General features: G+C 40.2%; 2 protein-coding genes across 2 annotated transcripts; both read left to right on the forward strand.

The window, feature by feature from the left end:
- Window positions 1-40: 40 nt before the first annotated feature.
- Window positions 41-10,565, forward strand: dnajb14 (DnaJ heat shock protein family (Hsp40) member B14). Its single transcript, XM_080760029.1, has 8 exons — window positions 41-191; window positions 3,188-3,362; window positions 6,509-6,654; window positions 7,357-7,545; window positions 8,762-8,850; window positions 8,966-9,075; window positions 9,267-9,439; window positions 9,650-10,565. Exons 1-8 carry the CDS (start codon window positions 59-61, stop codon window positions 9,772-9,774), a joined length of 1,140 nt encoding a protein of 379 aa, XP_080616155.1. The 5' UTR covers window positions 41-58; the 3' UTR covers window positions 9,775-10,565.
- A 752-nt stretch (window positions 10,566-11,317) lies between these two features.
- pla2g12a (phospholipase A2, group XIIA) lies at window positions 11,318-14,609 on the forward strand. The gene is made up of 4 exons (XM_080760028.1): window positions 11,318-11,775; window positions 12,096-12,172; window positions 12,574-12,739; window positions 13,882-14,609. Exons 1-4 carry the CDS (start codon window positions 11,556-11,558, stop codon window positions 13,998-14,000), a joined length of 582 nt encoding a protein of 193 aa, XP_080616154.1. The 5' UTR covers window positions 11,318-11,555; the 3' UTR covers window positions 14,001-14,609.
- The last annotated feature ends 392 nt before the right edge of the window (window positions 14,610-15,001 follow it).

The raw sequence follows: 15,001 nt of genomic DNA on the forward strand, positions 1-15,001 counted from the left end.
GTTACAGAGCAGGGTCAGGTGACCACACACACAGAGCCGGGGGAGGAAGAGGAAGAAAATGGAAGGGAACAGGGACGAAGCAGAGAAATGTATTAACATAGCATCCAAGGCCATTGAAGCTGGCGACAAAGAGAAGGCTTTGAAGTTTCTGAATAAAGCGGAGAAGCTGTACCCAACTGGCAGAGCCAAAGGTACCGTCATGTCGGGGTTTGTTGACAGTATAAACGCTGTCTCTTCGGCAGGGGGGGAGGAGGAGGATGTGGGGGAGCGGTCAGTGCTGTCAAATGGATATCAGACGAGCTAGCGGTCCACGGACCGTCACATAATAACTGTCACATATCTGTTTGTCGCGTCTCTGGCTTCTGTACACTTAAATGCTGGTTACCATATGAATGAATGATCGCACGTAACAAATGCATAGTGATGTTTATTCATTGACACCCACTCCTCACGGTCGAATATTAGGCCCCAGTTTGGCTAACGTCTGTTAGCTATAGCCTTAGCGTTTCACCATTATGCAGAGGACCGTAGCATCTTTTCCTCCTACTGCTTTCCGGATGAGTGTTTAATTTGAACAGTGTATTCGTTTTGAAGTCCAGCGAACGGTTAAGTGAGCCAATATGAAGATATTTTGCATTTAAATTGAACTACCCGAAACGACAGGCCCGATAATACACATCTGCCTTTTAGTGCCTTTCGTAGGTAATCATAGATTTAACTCGTGTGACTTCATAAGGCTGAGGGTTTTGCACAGAATGCACAGTCAGTTGCACACATGGGGTAACTGTTGGGGAATTTCAGTGACAACAGAGCAGGTTAGTGGAGCAGAGAGAAGAGGTTAGCCATTGTTGCCCATCCATTAATTGAATGATTGACCCAGACCCTGTAGATATGAATCCAGCAGCATGTAGAAGATAAACCAGTGCGTGCTGTCCGAGAGAGAGAGAGAGAGACTTTGAACCAACAGTAGCCTTGGGGATCAATATCATAGATGTATTTGATCGAGTCTGACTTTTACTTTAGTATCTATGATAGATAATGCAAATGTCAAAATCGATAAAATACTCAGATTGGCTGGATCCAAGGCTAAACCAACAACTTCTGTGTAGCATTCCAAGTGCAGCAGACTGAGACTGGCAGGCTTACTATCAATTACTATCAATATATATATATATATATATATATATATATATATATATATATATATATATATATTTGCACACATTTATATATATATATGTTTAAGACATACGGTAAGTGCTACAAACTAGATTGTCAATGAACAGTGCTGAACAGAATCTATATAATTAGTTCAGTTTACCATAACATAATATACTTCCATTTCCTTGGATACATTTGTTTGGCTGTTTCTAAAAGAACCACATGGCTGCTTTGTTGTATTAAGATTAAATTAAAATGTAATTGTTGTGCCTGCAGATGGTTGTGATTGGGGCCTAGCCCTCTGGAAAACGGATAACCTTAGCTGGCCTGGGATTGGGCTTGGGGGAGGGGTCTTCAACGTTTTTCAACCCAAGGACCCCCTAGTTAAGAGAGAGATGAAGCAGGGACCTGGATTTTGGATCAAATTTTTGGATAAAGTTCTCCTCAGAATAGGGATGCTAGGTTTCAAGTGGTTAATGTAAAATCCTATGACCCCTAGTGGTTCCGGAGTCTGGACCCCCTGTTGAAGACCCCTGGTCTAGGGGTTCGACGAAATATCAATATTGCAATATGTATATATACACTTCCTCTTGCGACAAATTATTGATATACTGCTGGTGCCAAGTATTGATATTTATCACGCACAGGTGTTCCACAGATTCCCCTGTGTGCAAAGAACAAACTCACAGCACAAAACCACTGGACGAGAGCAGCACACATTAGATGCCCTAGTTATTAGTACAACCAACCAACCCTAGTCAACACAACAGCTTGCTGACTCTGGATGGCAGAGATTAATGTAATTTATTTGTAAACCAATGCCATCTCCTACATTTTCCTCTTATCTCTGTTCTCATATGCTGCTCACATTACTCTGCGCTTCATAGATGATAGATGGATATGATTTTGATGTGTGATATCAAAGGTTAAACAGAACATAATTCTGCAAGCAACAAGTCCAACTCTCCTGCTTCAAACCAAAAGCCTTCATCAGTCATTACTGTAATTTCAACACTCTTGCATGCATGTTAAAATCTTACTTTAACATGTATGACAGCAGTGACGTGGGTATGAAAGAGGCACTGTGCAATTTGTTGTAACTTGCAGTCTTGTACATTGTTTCATTTATATTTGCCCAGTTTGTGATGCTCAGTAAATAATCTAATAAAGTATCTACATTATGACCTGTGCAAGCTTTCAGATGAGATGGGGTGACAGTGGCTCATGTTACATAATGCATATGCAGTTTTCATAAAGTGATAGAATAATTTACTGACTGAATAATATGCTTATTTACTGACTAAATAGTATGCTCACTTACACACATTTTCAGTTTGTTATCGAGTAGTATTGTGAACATTTTGTTGATTTATATTCCTCAAGGAATGAGCAACTATACGTATATAAAATATGGTTATATTAAGGTTGGTTTGGGAATACTATTTCATAAAATTAACTCATCTGTTAAAATGCAGCAATAACTGTCGGACTGAGTTACACTCCCTCACTCTTCTATAATCTCTCATCTTAAAGCTTGACTAATCCCACTACCAGAATCTGAATTGGGTCGAAGTGGTGTCTGGTTGCTACTTGCTAGGTCCGAGCTTACCAACTCCACACTTTCACAGACTATGTATTTGGTCTCCCTGCTCCTTTATTGAGTCATTTAAATTCTGTGTCGGTTCGAGACGACTAGTTAGTTGTCAAGTGGTAAGGCTAAGTGGTAAAAATGTCAGCACTTGCGTAGCAGAGCCATGTTAGAAGAATCTGAGGTAGAACAGGAAAGTTACAGAGGGTAGCTTTTAACAGTGTCTAAGACATGAGGTTTTGTTGACAAATGTTATCTATGTCTGCATAACTGCATTAATTCACTTTGGAGGTCTTCAAGTCCCAGACTCTAGCCTTGTACAGTCTTTACATAACTCATGTTGCTGAACTTGTTTACACAAATAGTAGGTATCAGCCCATGCCTGAACACAACGTGTCATGCTGCACTGATTGACTCCCTTTTCTATCCTCTCTCCAGCCTTGTTGGATGCGTTGACAAAGAATGGGAGTTCAGCTGGGAATGGTGCATATTGTAGGAGGCCAGCAGGTTGCTCAGAAAGCACTGGTGCCCAGCCAGACAGGGACAGCCATGACTCTGGAGGAGGCGAGTCAACAAAAGGCTTCAATAAAGAGCAGGTCGAAGGTGTACAGAGGTGAGAAACACTTCATAACACCATAAGGTGATTGTATATGTGAGCAAGCAATCTGAGCATGCTTAATTTTGTAATCCCCCTCACTCACAACTTAAATTCCAAGTAGTTTAATGCAGCAGGACTATGCTGCAGTCTAAGGAAACTTAATTTCTTACCGTGTGTGTGTGTGTGTGTGTGTGTGTGTGTGTGTGGATATGACAATCTGTTAATCTCATCTGCAGGATGTGAATACATTTAATTATGTTTAAATAAAATAGAGAGTGGTTTATAATATGAAACTTGTGTGAAGAAAGTAGACGTTTGTGTGATCATTTGGCCGCCTATAGTCTGATGTGGTTCTACAGTTAGGGGGATGTTAATTACATGCACATAATACTCTGCATACTCTGAATAATCAGCTTAGTGTAGGGTGACCATATTTTCAAACACCCAAACTAGGACCCTCACATGAATGTGCATGCTCATGGATGAACACTCAGCATTTCCATCCAGGATGGGAGACCTTATTTTTAGATGCATAGGGCTGCACTTTTCAGTAGAATATGATGAATGTCTATAGATGTAAGTGCTGAAAGTATAATTATTTTAATTGTGGTGAAAACCAGGACATTTGGGTAGTAAATGTTGGAAACTGGAACACTTAAGTGTACTTACAGTTATCTGTCAAGAATTGGGACACCCAGCTTGAAACCAGGACAATACCGGACAAACCAGGATGTTTGGCCACCGTAGGATAAATCTGAGTCTCAGTGTCAATATTTTTTTCTCCTTTTTTTGGCAACAAGAACAACCATGGTTTTCATTGAGGATAATAATGATAAACTAGCAATGTAAAACCCACAAGCTGAACTCCAACTGAAAAATGCAGGAGGCCGTTGGCGTCGACCTTCAGCTTTGCAACATGCCCTTTCTACTTTATTTCATTTTTAAAATTAAACATTGAGTTTTGAATCTGAAGAGTTAATACATTCACCTCTAGTCTATACTGTACATTAACGTATAGTACACTTATTTCTGTTGTGAGATGTTAATCTGAAAGCCATTTTCAGAGTCAGCACACACAGAAGTCAAGGCAGACGGCTGTGGGATGTGAACTCGTGAAGCACAACGTGTTGAAAGAAACGACACAAATAAAAACTTCGGCGAAAACGGAAGCCCAACACGAGGATAAAAGAAACATTCATTCCAAATGTCCAGTTTGCTAATTCACAACTACTACTACTACTTTGGTGTTGTCCAAGAAGAATACAGGCGGTAGCATATTAAGTTATTTAATACCTAAAACATTATAGTGGCTATAGGCTATTATGCGGAATGTACACTAACTCGTTTACCTCTGAGAATGTTTTAATTCTGGATACAACCATAAAATTGTCTATAGTCTAATCTAATGGAATAAATTGATGATCAAATGCAGGAGTTTTGACAATTCAACTAACTAACTAGGGCCGTCGCCTTGCCCCCCCGCCCGGGCCCTCCCTCCCCTTACTGGTGCGAAACAGGGTAGTAAAAACGGGGACACGTCATGCACACTGGGCTCACTTGCTTTCTGGACTACAATTCCCATAATGCTTTGGTCCACTGCACCTCCTTGTGATGTAGGTGGATGAGACAACATGTAGTCCAGGAAATAAGTGAGCCCAGTGTCCTGGTCGCAAAAACGAGAACTGTCAATCACAACGACTACTGGCCAATCACAGCAGGGCTTTCCTAGAACGTTGGTGGGATACATAACGCGTCCATGACATCCAGCCAGGACATCATGGAGCCCATGGACACCTTGAAATACTGAAATATCTAAAAACACATATTACCCACAAGAAAACCCCAGGAAAGTGTTTCTTGTCTCCCAAACATCATTCAAATAAGATCTGGTTGCAAAAGGGGTGAAGTGGCCCTTTAATTACTGTAGATCATTGAATAAACAAATATGATTAAGAATGATAAAAGTTTAATTCTTGCACTGACACCATCTCCATCCCCAATATGTGGTGGCATGTTTTTTGTACACTTTGAGCAGTTGTACACTGCTCAAATGGTAAATTAGGTCTATTTTACAGCTAGTTATTGAAATTTGCTCATTTATTAAATTAAATTTAAATGTTTATCTTTTTATAAAAACACTGTTGTGTTTAATATTAACTTTGTACCTCGTACTATGTCATTGCATTGCATCACCATAGTCTCTTTTTCTGGAGATGATTGCTGTGTGAGGTGTCTCAAGTGTTATACGTCTGTTTAGTTTCTGTGCAGAGATAATTATTGTTCTCTAAATTACCTACTGTAGATTACCACATAATCAGAACACTCATAATCAGAGTTTGACAAGTAGTTGATGTAATAAATGATTAATATATATTGGTTTTGCTAATATTTGTTTCGTAGATAACGAAGGTTGCTGATCTGCAAGCTCACAAAGTGTCACATCTAGACATGCTGTGAACTTGTAGATTGGTTAGTTTGGCTATTTTTAAAATTAAAATAGATCTAATGTGGTTCATCATGATATCAAGTGATTGTTTTTTAATCGTAGATAATAATAATAATAAAACAGTTCTCCTTAAAACTCAGGGAGTCAGTTTCTTGTGTATTAACATTCCAAATCCTGTCGGAAGTTCACTCCGGTCAGTAAAAAAAATGCATTTCTGCCTGCAAGAAACCGTTTAGTACTTAAATCCACTACTGAGCCTTGTGGGAGAGTGCTGGGATGCCCTTTTCTTAACCCCAGTGGTACACCCTGTCCCATCCAATCAGTTATATGCCAACCTCTTGACATTCTTGCTGACTGAATACTTGGTGAATCTCACTTTGGAAAATGTTTAAAGATAATTTCACTCATCTGTTAAAATGCAGCAATTACTGTCAGACTGAGTCACACTCACTCTTCTGTCATCTTCTATCACTTTTAATCAAACAAAATATTTGTGTATTGCGTGAAAGCTTAGATGGACAAAACATTTTGTCGGAGGATTAAAAGCAATCAAAAAATGACTGTGCTCCTCTTTTTAATTAAGGATAATACAACATACATAGTGACAACCTCGTCCACAGTATTCTGCAGTTTGAAAAGATGGCATGATGCCTACATTTTGCGGAAAACCAGCATGGTTGTTATTTTCATCAATGTGTCTGTGTGTTGTGTTTAGGATAAAGCGGTGTAAGGACTACTATGAGGTGCTGGGAATCACTAAAGAAGCCCATGATGATGAGCTAAAGAAAGCCTACAGGAAACTAGCCCTCAAGTTCCATCCAGACAAGAACCATGCACCTGGAGCAACGGATGCCTTTAAAAGTACTGTTCTTTGGAATTAATGCAATAGTTCTATGTTGTTTGGGCTGTTTTTACCTTCCTGCTTAACCAGAGTCCGTCTCTGCATCTGTGTGCAATTTGAAAGTATATTGAATAGTGAGCTTAGCCTCAACTGGATGTTTGTGGGATCAATTGGTAGCATCTCTCAAAGGTAGGCAAATTGACCTTTTCCAACTGTCTTAACTGTTCTATACTATAGTGCATAATCTAGTTTCTTTGTTTGCTTGCTTCTTGCATCATGTTTTTTTCACCTTTTTAGAGGAGCTTAAACTTGACTGTTAAGATAAAGGTGTTGAGCTAGGCTAAGCTCACTGGTCAATAAACCATTAAACTGCACACAAAGACATAAAAAGGCATCCATGTGTTTGTCTGATTCTGTGTACGTAGGAAGAATACTGGTCGTAAATCTTCACCCCAAATCAAACTATCCCTTTAAAAGTTAAATTGATGCAATGTGTTTCCCTTTTTATGATTGATTGAGCATTTTACTGGTTTATCTACAGTACCTTACAAGACACTTGCAATGGACAGAAACTATCAAACAGATCATTGGTTTAAGATAATTATGAAAATGTAACTCCTGGGTGGACACATTTTGCTGTTTAGATTCGTTAATATGTCCATAGTGGGTTATAACAGACTGAGAATTTGTCTCTTATTACCTCTGCCATGTTTTCCATCCAGAGATTGGCAATGCATATGCAGTGCTGAGCAACCCTGAGAAGAGAAGGCAGTATGACCTGACAGGAGGGGAGGAGCCTGCTAGTTCAGGCCACGCCCATGGTGCAGGTTTTGACTTCCATAGGGGCTTTGAAGCAGACATCACACCTGAGGATGTATTCAACATGTTCTTTGGAGGCGGGTTCCCCTCCTGTAAGTACACACATAAAGAGGCTTGCGCGCGCGCACCAGGGGGGCAGTCAGACAGATATTTTGTGAAGCCACAAGGAAATCGGGATTTCCTGAAAGTTCATATAATGGCCTGTTGTGGCGCTGTCATTGGGCCCAAAAAAACCCATAGCCCCATAGAAGTCCATGTATTTGGGCCCACTTCACCTAGACTGTATTACCTTAATAAACATGGTCATGAATACTTTCTGCTTCCAGTCACTAGTTTAAAGTCTCATTTCTAATGTCATATTCTTTTTGGAAAATGATGGTCCCAATTATTAAAAAAATGTCCATAAAGTCGCACAAGTTCTGAGGTGCGTGGCTACCGTTACAGTCGATGAACGGGATCCCCCACCCACTCGAGTCAAAATAAAAACCAACGGAGAAGAAGGGGGTAAGTCCCGCCTCGTTGTCTGGGCCAGCCAATGGCCAGCTGGGCCCAAACGGATCTAGAAAGATGACGACAAGGAAGGACTGACAGAAGATTTTACGTTCATGTTAGACCCGGGGAACGCTTTGTCCATATTTTTTAGTCTATGGCGCGCACACACACACACACACACACACGCAGTGATGCAAATGGCCTTTTCATAAATGTCGCCCTCAGGGGGTGCTGGGACGCAATACTGTACTCGGTACTGTACTGTAAAAATATATATATAATCAAATCGTCATAGAAACACTATCGAAATGATGATAACACACGTGCGCCGCCTTTTGCACACGCTCAGACCATTGAGATCAAATTCTTTACGGTAGCTTGTTTGAGCATAACAGCGGAGGCTTTAATATATAACTTTTCACGGATGATGTTTGCATAATACTTTGCAAATATTTAAATGGTCAGATTTGGAATTGTTTATTTTTTTCAGATACATTTTCTACATGAATATTATTATAACCATAAGTTAAATGCTGCCATATGACACCTAATGTTGTTGAAGTGGGACTCGTAAAATGTCCCTGGGGTCCATCTAAAAGACCACACCTGGGTCCTGGGACCCATTACATTTAAAGCCTGTTTACATCACTACACACGCACGCACGCACCTGGATTATTGTTATTGATCAGTATGCAAAGCCACTTGTTGATGTGGAGATTGAGAAAGGTTTACCAGTAACTTGGAAGCTGATTTCATCCTCCTCAACCTCACAGATGTTGATTACCAGTATGCAAAATTGTTTCTCTTGTCCACAGCGAGCCCACACACCTTCACCAATGGCCGGGCACGCTACAGCCAGCAGACAGCAGAAAACAGACAAGACAGAGCAGAGGAACGAGGAGATGTACGTACTGTATTATTAACACTTTTGAATATGTTCAATCATGTATGAGTCAATATCACTTTAAAAATAAATGTGGTTTCCCTCATAGCATCAGATTGTGCTTGTTTGTGTGCAGGGTGGCTTCTCCATGTTCATCCAGCTGATGCCCATTGTGGTGTTGATCCTGGTATCCATCTTGAGTCAGCTGATGGTGTCCACTCCCCCCTACAGCCTCTACTCCAGACCGTAAGTACACACACATCCAAAGAGTGGGTATTCCAAAATATGTTTCAAATTATGTCTTAGTGGAGGCTGACCTAGATGTGGCGGCGATGCATCAGCCATATAGTGTTCTAAGAAGCAATGTGTGTAACAATAACACAGTAATACACTACAGCAGTGACAGAATGGACTGATTTGTCCTCCCTCCTGCCCAGGTCCACGGGTCAGACCATACGACGGCAGACAGAAAACCTGCAGGTGGACTACTATGTCACTAGAGATTTTAAATCTGAGTACAAGGGCTCAGCCCTGCAGAAAATTGAGAAGAATGTGGAGGATGACTACGTGTCCAATATCAGAAATAACTGCTGGAAGGAGAGACAGACAAGTGAGTGTCATGTGTCTTCAAAATATCCCTCAATGAATCTGCAGAATGTAACAAAAAGAGAGATGATTGTTGGTAAAAGATATTGGAAATATTCAATATATTACCCTAACACAACCTAGATATTGGCAGTGTTAGGTATTTATTTTCATATAATATGATTATTGGAAACATTGCCATTGTTTACACACTGTTTCTGTATGTCCCATCCAGAAACAGACCTGTTGTATGCTGCCAAGGTGTACAGGGACGACCGAATGCGGAAGAAGGCAGAACTCATGACCATGGACAACTGCAGGGAGCTCGATAGACTAAATGACCTGTTCAGAGGAGGTTGAGCGGGCAGAAACTGAACGCTTTTAGATCAGAATTATAAATATTATATATATATAAATAGATCTATGTATGTATGTTTTTTAAGGAAAGTTATTGGAGCTAGGAGGAAAAAATAATTTTAGCCTTACTGTGGAATATCCCCCCCCTCTCTCTGCCTAAACCCCTTTCCAACATGGCACTACTGGACTTGGCTTCTTGCAGTTGCACCATAAGGAACCAATCTGCCAATACATGTGCCCCACAGCCCACACCACCCCGAGCTTACCCATTGTTTTTCTGGATTTGAGAAGGACAAGGGATACTTGATTGTAAAGCAGAAAGTGCTGCACCACAATGGATTTGGGTAGCAAGAAAACCGAGATGCTCTGCACAAACAAATCAGACTTAGATATTAAGTTCATTCCAACCTGTTCATTCCAACCTGCTCAAAAGACAAAAAAGAAGAGAAACTGAAACCATGGCAAGTTTTGAGAACTCAGAAGATGCCTGAATGCTTCCTAGCTTACAAACTCATCTCAGACATTTTGGACGGAGTTCCATGTGGACCATCGGCACAGCAGTCAACTGTGTTTTTATTTTGTTTTGCTACTACTTGAAAGATATTTTATGTCGTCCAATCCGAAAAGTGAGAGATGATCAGGACTTGATGGAAGGACATTAAAACTGTTCAACAATATTGTACATTTTGTTTTTGAATGTTTCACATTTTATGCTGTTATTTAAGTAACTAGGGAAAACAAGGTTTTTCTTTAATGCTCGACTAATCATTTGAATAAAGTAAAAGGTAATGCCAGACTGGATGGGTGTGCCTTGGTGAATCAGCTGTTGTATCAAGACCCATGTTGTTTTGTATGTATAGTATGCACTACTACTAACTTGAAATCACCCGGACATTGAAGAGTTGAGACGAATAACCATTTAAGTCTATAATATTATTTATAAATTAATAATCCATTATTTTTTCCTTTCAACTCTTCTTATTGTCCCCTATCACTGTCCTAACCCATTCCAAATAAAGGCTGTGTGTATGTGGATCCCCCTCTGGCCTAGTGATACCGTATTCGGTTTCCCATGCAGGAGACCTGTGTTCCAAATCTGAGCAGGTGTTATTTAGACATCTCCCCTGACTGAGGGGATTCCCATTCCCTATCGACATAAGTGGTAGATGTGCACACACATACACGGTTAACCTGACTCCGCCATATGGTGGCGGTATTGAGTTCACAAGTGTGAAGCAAGCTTCTTCAATCTGGCGGAGTCAGGTTAATAGTACTTTAATAGTATACACGATCTCCAAGACTATATTATAAAATAATTACTAAATGTAATAGGGGGGAGGGGATCAAACGTATATTACAGTGATGAAACCATGTCCCAAAAGCCAAAGGTCGCGTCATCGCCGTAAACATGCCTTCCAGTTTCCACATGCGAAGCAGCTTCCTGTGTGATCCGGTGTAGAGACCGATTTCCGTATCCATTACTTTGTATGCAATTTCCATATCCGCTCAACCTGCAAAGCAGTCGCTACAAATAACGTGACGACACTAGCACTAAAACAGGAAAACAAGAACAACGTTAAGCTGTTGACAGCTCAGAGTCAGACTGTGTTCTCTGAAGGAGCATACACATTTGAATAAGCAGTGAAATGACCGGACGAGGCGACGACTGAAATGACAAGTCGGTGTTTGAAGGAATACATTAATTCCAGCTTTTGAACTTGTCTCGCATGTGACGCGAGGCTGGTCTCTGGCTCTTTGGTCAAGAGCTTTTCGTCAAGTGGACTATGCATCAGCACAGCAGCCTCTCTGCTCTGCTCTTCTTGTTGTACTTCTATGGTTGTTTACCCCATGCGTCTTCGGGAAAACAAGAGCCAGAAACTCCAGACTGGCGAAAGACTTTGAAAACCATTCGTAACGGAATACACGATATTGACAAATATCTTAATGTTGCACTTGACTTGTTTGGTGGAAACGATGGGTTATGTCAATACAGTTGTGCTGATGGTAAGTGCATGCGTGTGTTCTCTCTTTCTCACATTATTTTGTTTAAATATGGGAAATGTATGTTTAAATGTACTGTAATTCTGCAAACTGTTAATAAATATTTAAATCAATCAATCAATCCAGTCCAAAAAAACAGTACAGTGAGACGTTTCATTTGTTCCCTAAAAATAAAAAATGAAGCCTATTCCTTTTCAGTTATTGGCAGAGTAATCCATGTATTAAAATATCCATCATTTTCTCATACAAACTGTTGGTTATCATATCAGGGAAAGATAAGAGAGCACGTCATGTCTTTCTTTATCTTTGCTCTGTGCTCACAGGTTATACTCCAGTGCCACGTCCTGGCTACAAGCCTCCATCACCCAATGGATGTGGATCCCCGCTCTTTGGGGTTCAGGTTAGGCTACTTTATATATTATATTATTTTTATTTTATATAATTCATTTCAAGCCATGATTGTCCAATAACATGACACTAAATCAAAAAAGCACTTACATTTGTTCGGTGCTGTTATAGGTACAACTGATTTTCATATTATTCCACGAAGCTCTGATTGGTGAATCAATATACAGCGCTTGCTCCATGCGCGCCGGCCCCTCTGGACCAGAAAGCACACTGACTGGGTCACTGGGCCATTACTGTGCCCCAAACATTTTGTGTTTACCTGGTCAATTGTTGATGTTTGTGATGATCAGAAGAAGTTTTGATAAATAAACATGATATTCTATCTACAGGACAAAAAGACAATAAAATACTTTTACACAACACACAGTGATATCGATATGTCTGTCTCTACAGTTTGACATAGGCATCCCATCCATGACCAAATGTTGTAACCGGCACGACAGTTGTTATGACACTTGTGGGCATCAGAAAAACGACTGTGACGAGGATTTCCAGGGCTGCTTGGAGACCATCTGTAGAAATCTCCAAAAGACTCTGGGATTGGCCCATAGTGTCCAAGGTAAGCAGTTGAAGATATAGTACACACTACACAAATGAGAGAGCTGAGAGATGTTTTTTGATTATTTGCGCCATGATTACACAATACAGTACACTACACAGACCTGGAAAACTAGACAAGACACTATTACAGTACACACATTTCTTTAAGAGATTTTCTTACCGTGGTACAGTACATTATTGTGTTGAGATTGTCATTCTGATTCTGCCTACTTGCCTATAGCGACAAAAGGGGAAAAGTTCACATTGGCTGTTCCCAGAAACAATAGTGTTTCAATCAGCTGCCACGCCCTGTCAAAGTTTCTTTCAATTCAACTTTATTAACAGACTCAGGTCCATAGGGATACATACACGGGGTTAACATACAAGAGATACAACAGTCAATAAAAATCATAAAATAATGTAAAACAAATACATAACTTACATATCTTAACCCACAGGCAGAACATACAGGCATTTTAGCCAGTGTACCCTTAATCTTGATGTATAATGTAAACAGCTCACTGAGGGGCTTGAAAGCGCTACAATGATACTGTTTGTTGACACATCCAGCCTTTTCATAAACTTCTTAAACATTAGATTTCTTAGTGCTTTAAAAGTCCTCACTCCAGCCGTGACAAACATCTGGCTAGCACTGCCCCTCTGAGTATTCTCATCATTATATGCAACTTGCAACCTGTGCATGTTTTATAACATGACCACAGGTCTTTATTACATTCCTATTGACCATGTTAGTCCAATTAAGATTTATTTAGGGCATCAGTAAATAGAGTTAAACAACAAAACATATAATGAAAATCAAGGCAAAAAGAGAAAATGTAATAACAGTGTAGTGGGTCAAGAGTAACTAAGCCATGATCTTTATTTTCCTTCTGCAAGGCAGCCAAGATAAGATAGACAAGAGATAGACTACAAGAATGACAATACAGTTGAAAACATCCAGTGACTGCCAGTGTGTGGAAAGAGAAAGCCAACTGAAGTGTACCGTACTATTGCAAGACCGTAACCCCTTATTAATTGTTACATCAAATCCTACACCTACAGTATCACAACAAACAGGGGATGTTATCTCAGTTTATTGAAGTTATGTATTAGCATTAATAACTTTCATTTATCCTGGTTGTGTTCTCCATCTGTCTGTAGCATGTGAATCAACGGTGACCTTGCTGTTTGATGCCGTAATGCACCTAGGGTGCAAGCCCTACCTGGACAGCCAACGGGAGTCTTGTATGTGTCTGTACGAAGAGAAGATGGATTTATGATGAACTCTACAGACAAGAAATGTGTGACATGCGGTGGTGGACACTGGACAGTAACAAAGTACATTTACTTGCGTACTTTACTCAAGCACAGTTTATTTGTTTTAATATCTCTACTTAAAGGAGCATTCAGTGATTTGGAAAACCCCCCCGGTCCGCACCGGTAACAAGATGTGCACATGCACACGCTCTACAGTGGGGGGGAGGGGGGGGGGCGTGCAACAGGCCAACAGCACGTGCATCAAGACCCGCCCCCACTGCTCATGATTGGAGGAAGGCCCCTCTCATTCTGATTGGATGAAGGCTGGGCCCTCTAGCCAAAAACGAAACCTACATTTGTTTTTCTACCCCAGGGGTTAACTGGGGACAGGTAGGAACTCCTTATATGGTCATTGCATTCAAAAAATTGAATTAAGTGCAATCACCGATGAATGCCGCCCTGTTTTAAATAAAACAAAACACCATTGGAGCAAACCTGTGTGCGGACTTCCTTCTCTTCACTCACTGTATTTACCTTAGTCCAGCACCAGCCAGGAACTGGATGTGTGCAAGCCACCTGCTTTTTAAACACAATCACTGAATATACCTTGAGTGTTTGTATGTTTGGATACTTGTGACTTTAAAACACAGGTATTGTACTATGATTGATATTTGTTTTGAAAAATGTCAAAGGACATTAAAAAGAAAAAACCTTTAACATAATAATAATAAATCACACATACACGCACAAACTAAACTTCTGTCAAACTCAGTTGATGTTCTCTCAGGGAGGTTTGGCTGCTGACTTGAATGGAGAGTTGTGCTCTAATTATTGTATTATATCAATATGGCTTTCTGCCATTTCTTAACTGATCACTTTGTTCATTATAGTTATTGAAATGAAGAAAAAAACAATGTCAGCTTTAGGTGGTAGAGTTGGGTATTTGAGTCCCAGATGACTGGAGACACTATTTAATGGTATCTAATCTGTGTGTGTTTGTGTGTGTGTGTGTGTGTGTGTGTGT

The sequence above is a fragment of the Protomyctophum bolini genome, assembly GCF_963924005.1.
Source record: "Protomyctophum bolini genome assembly, chromosome: 3".
Taxonomy (NCBI): Eukaryota; Metazoa; Chordata; class Actinopteri; order Myctophiformes; family Myctophidae; genus Protomyctophum; species Protomyctophum bolini.